The 17,789-nt window shown below is 56.4% G+C and overlaps 1 protein-coding gene across 1 annotated transcript; it reads right to left on the bottom strand.

Annotated features, from left to right (window-relative positions):
• Positions 1–795: 795 nt before the first annotated feature.
• On the bottom strand, positions 796–4,604 carry LEP (leptin). Its single transcript, XM_070947523.1, has 3 exons — positions 4,514–4,604; positions 2,193–2,350; positions 796–1,155 (listed from the first exon to the last, which is right to left on the bottom strand). The coding sequence occupies exons 1-3, from the start codon at positions 4,602–4,604 to the stop codon at positions 796–798; spliced, it is 609 nt and encodes a 202-aa protein (XP_070803624.1).
• Between the last annotated feature and the right edge of the window lie 13,185 nt (positions 4,605–17,789).

The following is a 17,789-nucleotide window of genomic DNA, read 5'->3' on the forward strand; positions in this document are numbered from 1 at the left end:
GGAGCCGGCAGGGGAAATCCTCTCGTTGTGGGTGTTGACTTAAACGGCGAGCGAGCCAAGAGCCAAAGGCCCACGCAGGTCTGTCTTTGAGGGAGGAGGGGAGGCGTCCCTTTGATCTCGGGGACCAGGAATGCAGCCACCACACTGAGGCAAGGAAGGGAAACGCAGCTCCAGCCCGGAAGCTTTGTTTGGAAAGATACCCAATCCAAGGAGGTAAACCCCACCCGCTCCGCCCCCTGGAATCTCAGGGAGCCCTGCCCTGCCCTGCCCCACCCACCACCCACCCCGCTCAGGCGTGGCTGAGGGCTGCCTCGGCAAAGCCCAGATGTTCTGAGCTCTGCGTTCGCTCCGGAGCCCGGCCAGGCCCACAAAGCCGGGTTCTGCCCAGAGGTTCTGTCCCGCCAGCCTCCGTCCAGGTGTTTCTCCTCCCATAATCCTCAGCTGCCTGCTTGCCTGGGATGAGATCCAGGGTGGCCCTCTGGGCAACAAGCCTTGCACGCGGAGACCCCTCCTCCCCAGACATTCCACCCTTGGAAGCAGGAGGTCCTTGCTACACGTTTCATCACAAACTCGCCCACCACCATCCCCCCACCACCAATATTCAGTAATTCTCTGCCCCACAAAGCGACACCCCACAACCGAGAAAATCCACCCTGGGATTTGGCCACCAGTCAAACAGCAACGGGGCAGGAAGAATCTGTCAACCAGGCTTGGGTGCCTAATGCAAGTCAAGGCCCCCAGTTTTGCTGCAGGAGTGTCGTCTGCTGGACTGCCCCTCTCGTCAAGGCAGCCCCCCTAACAGTTGTGCACGTGGTCGAGATGCTTGGTGATGCTCTGCAGGCACTTCTGGAGGCGATCCAGGGTCACCACCGCCGCGGTGTAGGGAGAGACGGCCAGGCGCTCGGTCAGGTTCTGCAGGGCGTCCGAGCGGGCGGGCCTGTGGGGAGGGCAGCCCAGGTGAGAGCCCAGCAGCTGCAAGAGGCTCTGGAGGTTCTCCACGTCGTGGGAGATCTGGACGACGGGGGCCTCCAGGGGCAGGTTGGAGAGGACTTGGTGGAAGAGCTCCAGAGCCTCGTCCATGGCCTCCAGGCTCTGCACCGGTAGCTCCCCGGGGATGAAGTCCAGACCGTTGATCTTCAGGCTCAGCGGAGGGAACTACCGAGAGACAGGGAAGCTGCCGGTGAGTCAAAGCAGAGTCTGCGCACACACCGCCCAACAGAGTTGGAAAGGGCCAACCAGGCTCAGGGCAGGAGCGCAAACGAAGCACCCCCAGGAAATGGCTGTCTAGCTTCTGCTTGAACTCAGACCCCACCCCACCTCCACTGGGCCCCCCGGCAGGCTTCTCCTCCCATTAAGAAGCGTCTTCTGGCTCTTCCGTCTGAATGGAGCTGCCTGCAGTTGGCATCCCCCCTTCGGGCTGGCGCTGGGCAAGAGGTCGTGACACACACACCTCTTCACCTTCCCTCTCCAAGGCCGGCTGGGGCTGCTTCTTTGGGAACACAGCCTTAACTCCGGCCCCCTCCACGAGGCCCTTTAGCCCCGCGGGGGTGTGGCGGGGGGGGGGGCTGGCTGCACCGTCAGCCTACTCGAGCGCTCTCCTCCCCGTGGCTTGGACGGGGCGGGGCGGGCTACCTCAGGGCTCCTCCTCCCGCTGTATCCTCAGAGCAATGATGAGGCAATTGAAAATTCCCAGCGCTGACCTAATTTAGGTGACTGCCTCCCTTCCACACCCCGTCCCCTCCCGTGTGGGTGTGGAAAGACGAGTTATGGTATAACGGTTTCTTGTGCAGCCGCCACGTCTTGTGGTGAAGATGCTCAACCGGCCCAGGACACCGGCTGGGCTTGGCCCGAATGAGCTGTTTTGCTCCGCCGTGTGAAAGCAACGCGGGTCTGCCTGCAATTGGGTGGCCTTGGGGTGCTCGGGCCTCGACCAGCCTACTTCCACAAGGAAGGCGGGCAGCCAGAGAGCGCGGGCAGGAGAAGCTGCTGGGTCTCTGCGTGTGTAAAGCCAAGGCTCCGTGGCCTTCCCAGCCGTCCCAGGAACTCCAGATCGGGCTCAGAAGCAAGTCGAGCAGTGGGGCTGCAGTTGGGGTCAGCATGGGAGGGCGGTCTCTGGGCAAGCAGGGGATGCAAGGCAAGCCCAACCTGGCAAGAGGGGAGCCCCCCGACGGCTGACAAGGAGCCCCTCTTACCTGGTGCTCCTGGATCCTGGCAACGATCGTCCTGGTGAGGCTTTTAGTGTCGGCAATCACCTTGTCGATTTTCACAGACCGGCTGTAGAAGAGGGGCAGCCAGACCCACAGAAACCCATACACAGAAATGCTGGGGGAGCGCATCTTCCCCTTGAGCCCTGCACCGGGGAAAATGGGGGCCAATTATGAGGGGGGGATGCTAGAGGGAGGAGGGTGAGGGGATGAGAGAGGAAGAAGGGGGGCAGATGGCAACCCTGCCCTATCCGAGGCCAGTGCAAGCAGGGCGTTTAGGGCAGCAAAGAACGGGGTGGGGGAGCTGCGTGGCTGAATTATTTGCCAAAGACGAGTCACACTAAAAACAAGTAAAAAGGCGCATTTGTCTTGAGGGGTGGGGTGGGGGAGATTTCGACTGTCCCACAGGACTGTAATGCTCAGGTGAGCCCCTGAAGTTTTCTTTCCTGTCGGGCTGCAAACTCCCCCGCCCCCCCTTCAAACCGCTCTTCCCTAGAATCCGCCCAGCCCCAGATTTCATTCCTCCACCCAAAGCCCCATCGAGTCCGGGGCTGCCCTGGCACGGGGCGTGCAGAGAACAGCCTGGCATCGCTTTCCTGCAGAAACGGGCGTTTCTCCGCTTCCCAGGAGCGGCAGAGGCGGAGGGCGGCTTGTGGCAAAGCCGCTGCGTGGGAGATCAGGGCTATGCCCAGCAGGGGCCACACCAACGGCTGCCCTGCCTTGCCCTCACCTCCTGCGCCGGGCTGAGGGCCGCGATGCATCTGGGCTCCTCCCAGACAGCCAGGCTCTTGGGAGTCCAATCAGGGCAGGCCTGCCCTGCCAGTCCCGGTGCCCTCTGAAGTGGTGCGCGCTTAATGAGCCCCGCCGCCGACGGTTGGGACAAGTTCCGTCACCTCGCCGGCAACGGCAAGCAGAGGCAGCGCCTCCCGGGGCCCGTGGCCATCCAGCTGCTCTCGACTCATCCCCGTTACATAACCGGGGAGCAGCAGGGAGACTCCAGGCAGCCGCAGCGCCCAGCCCAGGCAGGCAGGAAGGGAAAAGCGGTCGGAGACCTCCGCCAGGCCAGCGGGACAGAAGGACCAGCTCCTGCTGGCCAACCGTGGGGGCGGGAGGCTTCCTGGGGAATTGGCTTGGAGATCCGCCTGGTGGCTGAGCAAGAGCCTGCCCGGGCCCCCGGCGGGGGCAGGCTGGTCGCCCTTTAAGCAGACTGGGGAAGCCCAAGCTGTCGTGCGGCCCAAGCCTACTGCCCAGCTGGCTGACCCCTAGAAAAATGAAAGCCCCCAAACCCCTCAGTAGGCTCACCCGAGCTGGCCTTTGGGACATTGAGCCCCCTCTCCCCGTCACAATACGGGGGCGGGGCGGGGCGGGGGAAGTGTGCTTGCAGCAGGTCCAGGAAAAGCACAATGGGCAGGTAGACAGCCCCTCTGAGAATTCCTCCTGGACCCTCCCTCTGCCCATCCCGAGAGCAGCAAAGCTGCCAGCTTTGACCACTCACGACCACCTGGGCACTTCAGCCCTATCCAGCCCTAAGGAAGGAAGGGTGGGTTGAGGGAAATGCTGCTCGGTCGCAGATGGGGGGAGGGATTGCCCATGTACCCGGCTTCTTGATGGGACCCGCGTTGAGACTGGGGGCTTCACAAGTCCTGGCACTGCTCCAGCTTTGCGACCCGGGCAGGGCCGATGCCGGGCTTCTCCGTACACTCTCTCACCCAAGAAGGGGCTGCTTGTCTGGAGCAGATGCAGGCGCCAGCCCTCCCGCTGAGAAGCGCCCCCACCCCCGTCCCGAGTGATGAAATCTTGGCGTCCCGGTTTTGCTGCGGCTGCCTCTCTGGCTCCAGCGCGCGCGCCAAGCTTGGCCCCTGGCCTTGTCCCCCGCGGACGAGAGCTGGGCCGTCGGGCTGGCGGGATGCTTGGGAAAGGCATCCTGGCCTGGCGGTGTTCTCACCACACGCTTCCCCGAATCAGGGAATGACCCCGCGGTGGCATTCTCACAGTGAGCGGAACTCGGCTAGTTTTAGGATGGTTTGCCTTTGCGGCTTAGTGCGTTGTGCGAACCCAGCCCAGGCCTTATTCTGTATTTCCAGGGACTGGGCGAACCCCGAAATTGGTTTCAGACTGCCCTGGACTATGAGTCTCCCCTTGGCAAGGCCAGGTTCCGTAACCATGAGGCACCTGGAAGCACGGCGGGAAGAGCTGGAACAAGGTGAGCACATGCTCAGAGGCACTCTTCCCGGCAGCCAAACGACCGCAAAAAATCCAGCCCACGACCCGCTCCCCTCTTTCCCCGCTCCCGCCGCGAGGAACCTCACTGCCCAGCGCATCACTTGCTCTGCGGACGGCACAGCTCACCTCCGCCCGCGGTGCTGCTTCGCGCTTCCGTCCTGGCCTCTGAGGCTCCATCGCAGCCGCGACCCTTTTATAAGTGCAGCGTTGCACAACGCGCAGCCGGCCGCGACTCGGCTTTGCCCGGCCCTGCCCGTCCCGTCCCTGCCCTGCCCGGCTCCTCCCTCCTCCCTCCCTTTTCCCCTCCCTCGCTCCCTCCCCCATGCTCCAGGGCCCCGCCACCCCGGCAGCAGGGACCCACCCCGGAGACTCACTCGGCTTAAAGGCTGGGGGAGCCGGCTTTTAGGGACATCTCTGCCCCCTCCCTAAGCACAGAGCGGGGGGCGATTTCTGGCCTGGCTGATTGGAAAACGACCGGGATATGGGCGCGAGTGGAGGGGGAACATTTCGCATTGCCCCGCGCGCCTTCGACTTTTGGCTAGAATGGATTTGGCCCGGCGACGTCCTCCGTGCGCCCTCCGGTCGCCCTCTGTTCGCCATCCCCACTCCGCAGACTAAGCCAAGAGCAGTGTTACGGGCAGATCCTGGGTTAAAAAGCCGGTTTACCCGGACCGCTAGACTCCGCTGGCATCTGGGGGCTCAGCGCCAGGGACAGCCCTACCAAGGGACACCGGAGCTGACCTCCTTCCGGAGGCGCTAAGCAGCCCCTGGGGCTGGCGCTGGCTGCCGAAACCCAGCGGGCGTCTCTGCTGGAGTTGGTCACCCGGTTCTGCTTGCGACCGAGCAAGGGGACAGTTCAGGAAAAACAAAGAGGCGGCCCAGGTTCTCCAGGCCCTCCCCGTCCAGTCTCCCACTAAGCGGCCTCTGCGCTTGGACCGGCTGCAGAAGGGCCCCCTTTGAGTGCGGAGAGGCGTCGGAAGCGGCGGTGCATTCGTGGGGAGGAAGGGCCGCGCCGTCGGGGCTCCCTAAGAGACTCAACCCTGGGAAGTCAGCCGGCCCAGGCGCTCAGGCGGCGGTCGGACGGGTCCTCCGGCGAAGAAGACCCCAGCGAGCGAAAGAGAGAGGCTACTTCCCCGCCGGTGTTTTTCCTCCCACTTCCGAAGGAGCTTGAGAAGACCCTGAGCAGAGGGAAGACTTCTCGGCCAAACTGGCTCCCCCCTGCCAGGACCCCCCTCGGGTGCTTAGGAGCCCGGCCACCCAAAGGGAGAGCGCGATTCTTTGGAGAGGGGCGCGCAGCTGGACGAGGCCAGGCGATTCGCTTTAGAACCGGCCGAGTCTTGCAAGGTCCCCCCAGACGAACGGGAGCTATGCAGTCCCTTCCCTGGGGCTTCCCGGGAAAGCTGTCCTAAGTCCGGGTGGGATCCGTAGAGCAGGGGTGAGTCGCCCAGGAGGGTCGCCCAAGGACCGCTCGACACAAAGGGAGGGAGGGGCTCTTCCGGTTCTGGGTCCATCTTTCCCCGGGGGGCGTCGGGGGTGGAGCGTCTCCTCTCCCCATTTACCCTGTGCGCCCTTCGGCAGCCCCATCCCTTTTCTGTCCCGCGCCCCCAGTCCCTCCCTTGCCCGGGAAGGCGGGGGAACTCGACTCCCCCTCTTTAGCAGATGAGACCTGAGGCGGCGAGACCTCGGATAACCGCACCGCAGAGCCTTCAGACCCGACTAACACCTCTGGCTCGAAAGATCGACGCGGGAATTTCCCTCCCTACCGCCTCCCGCCCCCCACCTTTCCCTCGCTCGACTCTAAAGAGGGAGCCAGTTCTTCGCCGACCTTTATCGGGGAAGGAGGAAAGGCTGGGCGGGTGGAGAAGGGGATACTAGCGGCGAGGGAGGCGGATAAAAGCTTATTTTAACGAAACTCCGTCCTCCTCGACTTTTAAACCATCCCGGGCGGGCTGCGTGGGGAGCGCCGGTTTCCCTTCAGAGAAAGTGATCTTCCCTTCAGATGAAGAGGGATCCAGGGGAAGCTGGTGTCGAGGGCTGAGAGGTCCTAAGGTGCCCTTTCCGCTTATCGGGGTGTTCTGCTTATTTCTCACACCTGGGGGTGGGGCGGGAGGGCGCAGCGGCCAGTTTCTGCCCAAACGGCGATTGTCCCGGGACAGTCTCCGCACATTCGAGCGACCTTCCAAGAGTTGCATATTATATTGCTCAGCGCGGTTCAAAGGTGATTAGGGACTGGAGGGTAAAACATAGGAACAAGGGTTGAGGGAACTGGGTATGTCTAATTTAATGAGGAGAAGGACTAGGGGGGACAGGATAGGAGTCTTTCAATACTTGAGGGGCTGCCCCAAAGAAGGTGGGGGTCAAGCGATTCTCCAGAGCACCGAAAGGCAGGTCAAGAAAGGTTACCACCTTTAAAGTGCTCCATGGCATTGGACCTGGATACCTTCGAGACCGTCTTCTGGGCCAGTTCGCTCCCACAGAGAGGGTCTCCTCAGGGTGCCATCGGCCAAATTATGTCGGCTGGTGACACCCAGGGGGAGGGCCTTTTCTGTGGGAACCCCCTGCCCTTTGGAATGATCTGTCCCCAGAAATTCGTAAAATCTCTGATCTCTGTGTGTTTCGCTGTGCCCTCAAAACCATGTTGTTCTGCCAGGCTGGGCTATCAATGTAAAGATTTTAATTGGTTTTAAATGGGATTTTAAATTTGGGGTTTTATAAATTGGGCCTATTATTTAATAATTTTAATAATTTTTAAATTTTGTCTGTCTTTGTGTTTTTAATTAGGCTGTACACCACCCTGAGTCCTTCAGGAGAAGGGCGGTATAGAAATAAAATTAATAAATTAATAATAAATAAATAAGAGAAGCCACAGATGGAAATGAACAAAGGAGAGAAGCAACCAGGAATTAAGGAGAAACTTCCTAACAGTAAGAACAATTAATCAGTGGAACAGAAGTTGCCTCCAGAAGTTGTGAATGCTCCAACACTGGAGGTTCTGAAGAAGAGGTTGAGAAAGAGCCATTTGTCCAGAATGATATAGGTATAGATATAGATATAGTCTCCTGCTTGAGCAGGGGGTGGACTGGGTCCCTTCCGACTAGGTCATTCTGTTCAATGCAGGCATTGAGTCTCGCTCCCAGGCGCTGATGGCGCAAAAGGGATGTAAACAATTATAGCTACCCACAAATATACGAGGAAAGGAAGGGCTGGAGGAGGCATGAGCCAGCCGTGTGCTGCAGCTGCTGAAACAGCTAATGTGATCTTGGGCTGCACCAACAGAGGTAAAACATTGAGATCCCAGGAAGGGATCCGTGCTCCACACTGCCCTGGTCAGATTAGCCCTGGAATACTGTGACCGGTTCTGGTCCCCACAATAAAAGGAGGACCCTGAGGAACTCGAAAGAGGGCAGAGAAGATGGGGAGGGTCTTGGGAGCTAAAGACCCTACGAAGAACCGGGTATCTTTAGCCTCCAGAAGAGAAAGGCCTCCCAGCAGTCTTCCCAGCCTTGAAGGGCTGCCCCAGGGAAGGCGGTGGGGCTGTTGTTTTCTTCTACTTTTATTTATTCAATGTTTATGCCGTCCATCCCTCCTATGGGGTGATCCTGGAGTTCTTCCCCAGAGTTCCTGAGGGCAGGACAAGACCCAGCAGGCGGATCCAGAGAGACTTCTGAACTTGAAATAAGGAGGAAATGCCTGACTCAGAGAGCTATTGAGGCACGGAGCAGCCTGCCTGGCTGCTCCATCCCTGGAGGTTTCCAAGAAAAGATGGGAAGGGCATTTTGTTTCCAAGGTCCCTTCAATTCCAGGTTCCTTGGCTTATTTTCTGATTTAAATACAGCTCCCTCCAGAAAGGTTATTTACAACAGAAGAGTTCTATAGGAGAAAAAAATAATGGCTCCTCCCCCATTCATAAATTACTGACGAAGACAAAGGACATCTCCAGAGTATAGAAGAAAAGTTGCAGGAGAGTTCTGAAACAGGACCGGCCTAACCTGAGCCCTCTTTGCATGATAGGCTTGGCACGTGTGTCCGTGTCTGGGTGTGAGGGGAGGGAGAGATCAGTTGGGCTGTGCTAACATACAACAATGTCCTCCCCCACTCCCCCCCCAAGAGTTATTGGGCTCCATCCCTGGAGGCTTTCAAGCAAAGGCTGGGCAGCCACTTCTCTGGGGGCCTCTGAGGAGTTGGCCTAGAGGAACCCTGGGTCCCTTCCAGCCTCCAATTCTTCAGTCCCCCCCCACACACACACACAGCACTTCCTTCGGGCTCCTCTGCCCACCTGCTCCTTCCCTTCACTGGAAATCCTTCCTCCTCCTCCTCCTCCTCCTTCTCCGAATGAAATCCGAGGATGCTCCCTGTCTGGCCCTCTGCAGATGAGAGAGCAGCTCTGCCCCATCTGGACTATGAGACCATTTCAGCTATTGGGAAGGGGTCCCCTGCCCCTCCTCAGGGCTGCACATCCCAGACCCCCCCCTTCCTCCTCCCCGGCAGGCCAGTCCAAGAGCTTGGGGGCCAGAGAACAGCCCACAGCCGGTTAGGAGGCCCCGCCTCCCTCCCAGGGCCTGGCGCAGGAACTGGGTTTTCTCGTCCAGCCAGTTTGTCTTGTGTGAAAAGCCTGGGACTGCTCTGGGTGCAACAGGGCACCCCTGTTCCTGCCTCCTGAGGGCCTGGACTGGTTGGGCACGATGGATGTTCCAGTCCAAGCTCAGCCTTTGACTGAAGGGTTCCACTTCAGGGCCCCTCCTCTTTTCCCCTGGTCCAGTAGCCGGTGGGGTGGCTTTCCCCTGTCAGACCCTGGGGGTCAGGAGGGGGTCCCTCAGTCAGCTTCGGGATGATAGCCGGATGTTTGGGATCCAGTGAGCCTGCCAAAGGGAGCTGTGGAGCTTGAGGTCAGCAGAGCCAGCTGAGCTGCTGCTTGGTTCCCTGTCCAGGACAGACCTCTCTGGCTCCCCCCCTTCCCATGAAGGGCCACCCGGTCACCTCTCTCAGCCAGTGGAGCAGCCGTGGCAGCCTCAACTTGCCCTTCTCTTCCTGGGCAAGGGGGCCACGGGGAACCTGCGTGGGCAGCCTGGGTTTGAGCTGCTGCTTGGATGGCCCCCAGCCCATCTGCCCTGGGCTCATTTCCTTTTCTTTCACAAACCCTCAAGGCTTTTTTTTCTTCCCTTCCCTCTCACCTATGCATTCTGTCTTCATAGCAACCCCATTAGGCTGGAAAACAATGGCTTGCCCAGAGTGGCTTCACAGCTAGATGGGGATTTGAACCCAGATCCAAGTTGAACACTAATTCTGCACAAACCAGCATTTATTTATTTATTTATTTATTTATTTATTTATTTATTTATTTATTTATTTATTTATTTGACATCCAGTCAATCAGCCCTCAACAAAGTACAACTCTCCACATCTGTAATCTGGGGCTAAAAACAAACAGCTACGCCACATTTAAAAGTAAACCCACACTTAATGATGAGCTCTACAAAAATGGGGAATAATATTTGAATCCAATAAAATGAATTGCTTAGATGAGCAATCTAGCCCAGGGGCCTGATGGCATAGCTGGGTCTTCAGCCGGGAGGGGTCTATATATGGAAACAAGGTATTTGGGGGGTGGGGGAACTAAGATGTTGAGAATAGCTAATGAAGGGACACCTGGAACATCCCGTGCTGTTTCCAGGCCTTGAACCTCAAAGGGTGTGAACCAGCACCTAGAACCCAGCTGGTAGTTAGTGAAGCTCTTGAAGGAGAAGGGCTGTGTGGGTTTTATGGCTGGCTTGAGATGAACCCAAAGCTTTCTGGACAGGTTGTGGCTTCCAAATGCTCTTCAAGGGCAGCCCCATGTAGAGTGCATGGCAGTAGTCCACTTGAAAGGCAATTGAGGGGTGAGCGACAGGGGAAGAAAGGCCAAGAAAGGTCACCGTTTGTGGACAAGAAGAAGATCCTGTGAGCCACAGCTGCCCCCTGCTCTCCAGCGGAACTTTGAGTCGTAAGTCGATTCCAAATTACAAGCCTGTTTTGGGATATTGAAACCCCTTCAAACTGCAAGGGTGGAATAAGCCAATCTTTGAACCCAGAGCCACCCCCTCTTTCTGCCTTCCTTAGAGAAGTCCCACCAGCCTACATTTGCACGGGAACCCTGCAAAACTAAAAGAAAGCTTCCAGGTTTAAAAGGGATTTTGAGGGATTAAAAGGGTCCTTTCTCCACAAGTGTTAAGGCACCTGGGCTAGAAACCGGGAGAGTCTAGTCCCATCAGAGGCATCAAGTTGGTTAGATGACCTGGGCCAGTCACTTAGTTGGGCCTAGGAAGGAAGAACTGGCAAGTCCTTTGAAAAAAATGCTGCTCAGAAAACAGTAGGGAGGGGCTGCCAGGTGTAAAAAGAAAACTTGAAAGCACAACTTTGGGTCCCCCTCCTCTTGTCCAAAGGCCAAAATACAAGTTCAGAAGCGGCTGTCAGCCCTTGATGCTCAAGTGGGATCTCACCAGCGATGGACAATCGCAGGAACGTGTGGTTTTCCAGCGCCATCTAGAGGCCAGATGTGTTGTCCTGCTGAGAGGCCTAAGAAAGTTCCTTCATCCAGTTGCTCTCAAAAAGGCCTCCAGCTTTTGCTCTCCTGGCTTCAATTGAAATGGCAAAGCCCTTGAAGATGCAGTGCGCAAGAGGGGCCTGAGGTCAGCACACTTTTCTGAAACCCAATTCCCATAAACATATGAAGCTCCCTTCTAGTACTGAGGGTGTTACTTAGTTGGGTAACACGAGCTGGGGTAGTGCAGTGGTTAGAGCACACATTGTAGGCTGACTCTGCCCACTGCCAGGAGTTCAATCCTGACTGGCTCAAGGTTGACTCAGCCTTCCATCCTTCCAACGTGTTTTTAGAGAAGGTAATAACATAATAAAATTATTTATATTTGTTGTGATGAAGGTTAGGAGTCATTCCTTTGTATATTTGTGGTTTTATTTGTATATTCTTACTTTTATTTCTATTGTTTTTTTGCTTCTATTATGTATGTCTTTCCAACGTTTTCCTTTTTTTTTATTTGTTCTATTTTGCCATCTTTATTTCAGTGTGTATTAGTTTTACTCTCTTTTTACGACTCTGTAATCCCTTGATTTGGGTAGAGTCGAAGCAACTGAATGGAGCTGAGCATTTACTGGCCGGATGCTCTTCCTGACGCCCACATGCAGTTTACAGCAGATTTTTTTTCTTTGCATCCTAGGAAAGAAACATCTGCTGCTACCTAGGATTGAACTCTCAACCTTCCAAGTGGGAAGTGAATGTCTTCACCACTAGGCCATCACACTACTCTGTGTATTAATTTTACTATTGTAATTATAATGTTGAATAAAATGAATTGATAAAGAATATAACAAGGTCATCATTGTAGCTGTTTTTAAAAGGTACTGTGGTGCCATACAAAGACCAGGATTTTTTTTCTCATATCACTCATTAAACATGGTCCCAGGAGCTGGCAAACAGGTCACTCGCCCAGCACAATTATCAGCAAGAACGAGGGTGATCCAATCTGTTCAGAAGGCAAAATAAACTGTCAGTTGCAATTCAACATTCTGCATAATCTGCTGTTATCTTTGGCAGGATTGTCTTTGAAGAAATAAAGCTGACAGCTATTTTGTTCCCTCTCCCAGCCAGTGCTTGCTTGGAATGGAGAGATCTGAAAGAGGGAAGACCCCATCAGCCTCACCCAGCAGTCCCAGACTGGTATTGAAGGTGGGTCACCTGCCCCAAAGGGATCTTCTCTCAGCCTTGAAGAGCTCCCAGTCCAAGAGGAAAGAAAGCCCTCCATTGACGCGGCTATGGCCTCCCCTACAGAGGAGCATATCTCATGCCAGAGGGCAGGGGGCTGCACCTTGGCCTTTGGGGAATTCTTTGCATCAGGAAAGAAGGGGACAATCTTATCTGAGGGGCAGCTGAAACCTGTGGAGCACATCATGCATTTCAATAAGGCTGTGCATCCCAGGCCCAGGCCCTTTCATGTGGGCTTCCAGAGCTTTGTGGAGACATGATCAGGCTGAGTACAGAGGCAAGCATGGCAGCTCCAGGACAAAAGAAAGGACCATTTAGTGGCCTTCTGCCCAATTAAAACAATTGTCTTTACAGGTAACATGAATCCTAAAGTCAGGATGCTACATCAAGATTCTGCCCATCAGGGAAGCCTCATAAGTCTTCCACAAGCAGGACTTTCTCTTGTAGACCAATAAGACCACTCATGAAGTACATTGCTGGAACTGGCCCCGTATCTTTTTCATATTAGCTTCAGGGGTTCAGGGGTTCCTTCTGCGGATAAGCCCTGCCAGGAGTGGGCTGACGAAGGAATGACTGAGAACCTTGAACTCCATTGGTTAGAAAGACTGTTAAAGGCTGTTTCCATCCTCTGAGGGGATCTTGCTGACCAGACCAAAAGTCAGTATGATCCAGCATTGAAGTTGGGGGCTTGCCTTGCCCTGAACGTGTGTGCAGAATCAGGGTAATTAGCAGTAGGTGGGCAGCTGCATTTTGGGCTCTCTGCTGTTTCCATGAACAAAGACAGTTCATGGAAAGATTTTGTGGTGGGTCATCCAGAGCTGAGCAAAGCCTCTCCTGGCTCATGTAGAAGTCCAGGAGGACTGATCCCCCCACTCCGCAGGTTATGGATCTGCTTCCTCAGGAACAGTCTCAGAACCCTTAGAGAAGGATTCTCCAAACTTGGCAACTTTAAGATTTGTGGACATCAACTCTGGCTGGCTGGGGAATTCTAGGAGCTGGTCCACCAATCTTAAAGCTGCCAAGTTTTGAGAGCTCTGCCTTAGTAGCAACACTGGAGCCAGCAGAGCACAGCCGCTCCTTCTCACTCGCTTGGATTTCTCTCACCTCAGTTGCCGTCCAGTAGTTACCAGTTCTAGATCAGTCTATCCTACACTCAGCGCTGGGCAAGACAAATGCAGGAAATGCTGCACTGGGGCCCTTTTGCCGAGGTGAGTCTGGGTCTCTGGCTTGGTTCCCAGAAGATCCAACACGGTCGTTCCGTCAGGTGTCCGCTGGGTGTCGCTCTTGCTCCAGCTGTAGAGTCAAGCCCCTTCCCGGGTCTCTTGGCTTGGCAAAGAGAGCATCCTTGGAACTTGAGAGATGAATGACGGGTTTATGATCGTGGCAAAAGCTTCCACGGGGAACAACGGGCGGCCGCATCATTTCGGAGGCACCGAGGAGCCAGTGGCGGAGGAAAACGCGCACACGCAACGACCTTCTTGCGCCCTGCAAATCCAGGCTGAGGCGCATCACTCTGGCTCTGAGACGATCCCCTCAGGGCCCTGGCTGACCGAAGGCTGGGGGGAAAGGCAGCCTCGGGGCGGCTTCTCTTTAGCGCGCGTGCGCGTGTGTGATGCTTCCCACCGCGCTCAACCCAAATCTTCCCCAAAGGGAAGCGCTCTTCTGAAGTCCTTCGCAGCCTGGTCTTTGTCTCCCTGCTTCCGAGGCAGCATTTGACACACACACATACCTCAGCTGAAATGCTCAGGTAAGTGTGGGTCCCTTACAACCCCCCCCACCCCGCTCCAGGGCTGCTGGAGCGATCCAGGTTCTTCCCTTCGTCCACGGAGCGCCTCTCCGGCGGTCCTCGGCTTCCCTGCCCGACGTTGGCTCAGACGGCTGGCGGGGGGCACCGGCGGGAGGCACCTTACGCTTGGGGGCCCTTCTTCCTCTTTCCCACCGCAGCGGTCCCTCGGTCGGGCCAGCCCTCGCAGCGCATCTCTGGGCCACGGCTGTCCCCGCGCATCTCGGAGACGGCGCCTGGAATGGCGCTTCTCTCCAGACCGGGGTGGGGTGGGGAGGGGAGGGGAGGCGGAGCGAGGCAGCGGGAATGAGACTTTGGGACCGGGCAGGCTGGCTGCTCAGTTTGGTCCACAGATACCCCTAGGCAGACTCTCCTCTTTTGGCCCAAATCTGTCTTGAAACGGACTAGCTTTATCCGGCTGCCTCCACCCACCCTCTGCTCCAAAGAGCGGCCGGGGCTGAGAAAGAGGGAGGGGCCGGGTGGGAGGCCCCCAGCCCTTCTCCAGAAGAGGCCCGAGGGAGGGGGTCCCAGCCCTCCAGCGCAGCCGGGCGACCTGATCCTCCGCGCGTTGTTGGGAGCGGCTGAGGCTCGAGAAAGCGCGGAGCTGGAAAGGCGGCCCAAGGGCGGGGGAGCCGAGCCGGAGGATTTTCCTCTGAGCGTTGGAGCCTACAATTCAGGTGGGATAAATGGGATGAAATTTTTATTACGCTCGCAGACAAGCGTAATGGAGAGGATAATTCGGTAAGTGCCTCGTTCGCTCTCCACGGAAAACCGCTTTCATGGGAAAGCGAGAAACTGGGGGAAGCCCAGAGCAGCCGGAGCGGCTTTCAGCGGTGCGTGGGAAGGGAGGGAAGGGGGCTCCAAAGGTGTTCGCTGGCCTTCAGCCTTGGCACAATGTGAGACGCTCTTCGTCCAAAGAGCCTGGAGAAAGACTGTTTCTCCTGGATCCCTCCCGCCGAATATCCCCGCTGGGCGGAGGGGACCTCGTCCTGCCAGCAAGGGGGGGAGCGGGTTCCTCTGCCGGGTCACCAAAGGTTGGAGTGGAAAGCTGGGAGCATCTGGAGCAGCTTCCGAGGGATGTCCCAGGGAAACTTCCTTGGCTGTTGAGGAATACCGGCGTAGCCGATCCCGGGGAGAGTCATCCCTCCCACCCCAAAAACTGCCTCCATTTGTACGTGCTCAGGTTGTCGTCTGAATGCTTCTCCTTTCTCCCTGCCCAGGTGGAGCCCAGGGAAGTGCTCAGGTGCCTTTCTCAGAAGCTTCTCCAGCCATGGGGACAAGGGTCCTTGCAGCTCTCGTGTCTCCTCCTTGGCTGGAAATGGCAAGGTGACTTCTGGAGATGGGAGCTGGAGAGAAACATACATCCTCCGTGTAGGATGCCCTCGCAAGCAAGTCCCGGGGGTGGCAGATAGTCAGGAAGCAGCAGGTGGCTTATTTGTCTGACAGTTGGGAGCACCTGTGGCCCCCTCAGCTTCATCTCCTGGCTGGTTCATCAAACATCTAGACTGGAACCAGCCTGGAGAAGACATTCCCACACAAACCAATCAGGGAGAATATTTGTAGTCCAGGGTTGAAATGAAGGGTCCTTCATGCTCTCTGAGCTTGGCAGTTTTCTTGCAGCCATTTCTTGCTCAGCACTGATGAGGTTACCTAGATGGGTAACAAAACGTCTGCAAGAAAACCACCAAGCTCAGAAAGTACCAAAGACCCTTCATTGACACACTTGTGTGTCTCTGTTGAGGGATGGGATTTGCCCTGTCCTCATCCTTTGATGCAGGAGGGCAGGCAAAGGGTGGGATGTGGAGAGCTGAAACGGAGGGAGGCCGACACCTGCCCCGCCTTTTCCCAAGGGATGGGCCCTGTGTTGCTCACTTCTGGCAGGGCGCCTCCTAAGGGCACCACGGAGGGCGGAGGGAGGGCACAGCCTCTCACTTGACCGGCCTCTGACCAGGGACAGCCACCCACAGAGCCCGACTCCTTGACCTCCTGCTGTTTTCCATCAGCTGCGGCTCCACTGGCTGGCCTCCTTCCTCCTCTGTGCCAGCCTTTGTTTTTGGCAGTTTCAAAGAGTCATTTCATTCAGTTTGTTTGAATCAAACAGGAATAAATTTCCCTTTTCCCCCCAGTGAATATCCAGCACATGGAGCAACATCAGAAAAAAAAAAAAAAAACACAGAACGGAAAAGGACTCGGCTTCCATCTCAAATGCCATCACTGTAGCAACTGCGGGGGCTCAGAAGCAACCAAGGCTCTGGTCTGGGGAGGGGGGAGGGGCTGCTCCTGTCAGCCACTTTCCCTGGCTTTTCCTAGGAAAAAGGAAGAGGGGGAGGGGGCTTCTTGGGAGGCTGGATGGGGGAGCTGAGGGGCTGCTTTCCCCATCCTCTCCGTGGCCCAGCAATTTGTCCCTCAACGGGGGAATCAGCAAAGGCCTTGGCTTCACCATTTCATTTGTGCACCAATAAAAACAGCCTAATGAAGTCCATGGCTATTAAAGGCTATGACAGACAAATGGGGTTGAAAAGGCCTAATCAGAAAGTCTATTTCATTTAAACCATCTCTGGCCTGGGCTGTTTTCTTGCAGGGGTTTCACTTCCTAGCCAGGTAACTCCTCCGCTGCTTGCAGGCCTCACTCGGCCCAACCTCAAGAGCAGCAGCATGGCCAGCTCCTCAGTTCACCAGTTGCAGTCAAAAACATGCCACTCGCTCAGAATTTGAAGACTGCCGCCTCCTTGCTTCATTTGGGCCTGGTCTCTGCTCTTCTAGTTATTTTTCACAGCAAAGGCTCCCGCTGATCCCCTCGGAGGGCCAGACATGCTTTCCAAGAGTACAGAAAAGGTAAACATGGAAAGGGCCCCTGAGGGACAAACTCTTCGGGCTCCAAGCCAACATGGCTGCCTGCTTCTATTCTCTTGGCTTCTGGCTGAGGTTAACTGGGTCGAAGAGGGGCAGCCAATGTTGGTGCCTCTCACCAGTTGGCAAAGGCTCAACTGTTCTCACTGGAGCCCTCCTTGTTGCAGGATGTGACCCTAGAGTCAGAGATCCATGAGCATTCACCAGATGCTGAGTCATCTCTTGCATGGCGGGGGGGGGGGGAGACCCTTTGAAGGAAGGGGGGGGGCTCTGCATAATTTTGGTTTCAGCCAGGCTGAGGCCCAAGAGAAGGAGATGCTGTGCCAGTTGGAAGAAGCCCTCTTGCTACTCTAATAAGGAGAGCCCCGCATTTTGGGAGGACACTAAACTGCCCACCCCTGAATATAAAGTTCACGTGATGGCTGCCATCCTCACACCTGCCCAGGTGGTGCACGCAGGGCCTTCTCATACAGCCCCCTCCACGGCACCCCGTCCCGGCCACTGCCCAATGCCGACCTCTGCGAAGGAGCAGAGAGAAGTGGAAATCCACGGTTGTGATCCAACCTCTGTTACTCTGCTTTGCCACCCCTTGCACAAGGTGGGGTCTGCCAACCTTTGACCTGGAGCACTTTTCATACCAGCTGCTACTTTTGAGGCCAGTTTTCTCCAAATCAGGGGGTCCGAAAACTGCTTTTTTCAAACAGTCAGCTGGGCCTTTGGGACAACCTGGATGGCTGAGAATCTCCACAGGTATCCAGACAAGGTAGTGCAGCCCCCTCCTTTTTATTAGGGAAGAAGGTGCGCATTGGTGGTCTTCCGTTTCAACCACGTCCTGAACTAAGCGGGCATCCAGGTTTTCACCTGGGGAAGACGAGAGGAGTGGTCATCAGCCTCTTCTGCTCCAGCAGGACTCCAGCATGTGCCTCCCCCAGAGCTGTGGGGCTCTTTGCAGCCCACCCCGCCCGGCGCAAGG

Source organism: Pituophis catenifer, unplaced genomic scaffold (assembly GCF_029215685.1).
Source record: "Pituophis catenifer annectens isolate HBS135680 unplaced genomic scaffold, rPitCat1.0.hap2 SCAF_7, whole genome shotgun sequence".
Classification (NCBI taxonomy): Eukaryota; Metazoa; Chordata; class Lepidosauria; order Squamata; family Colubridae; genus Pituophis; species Pituophis catenifer.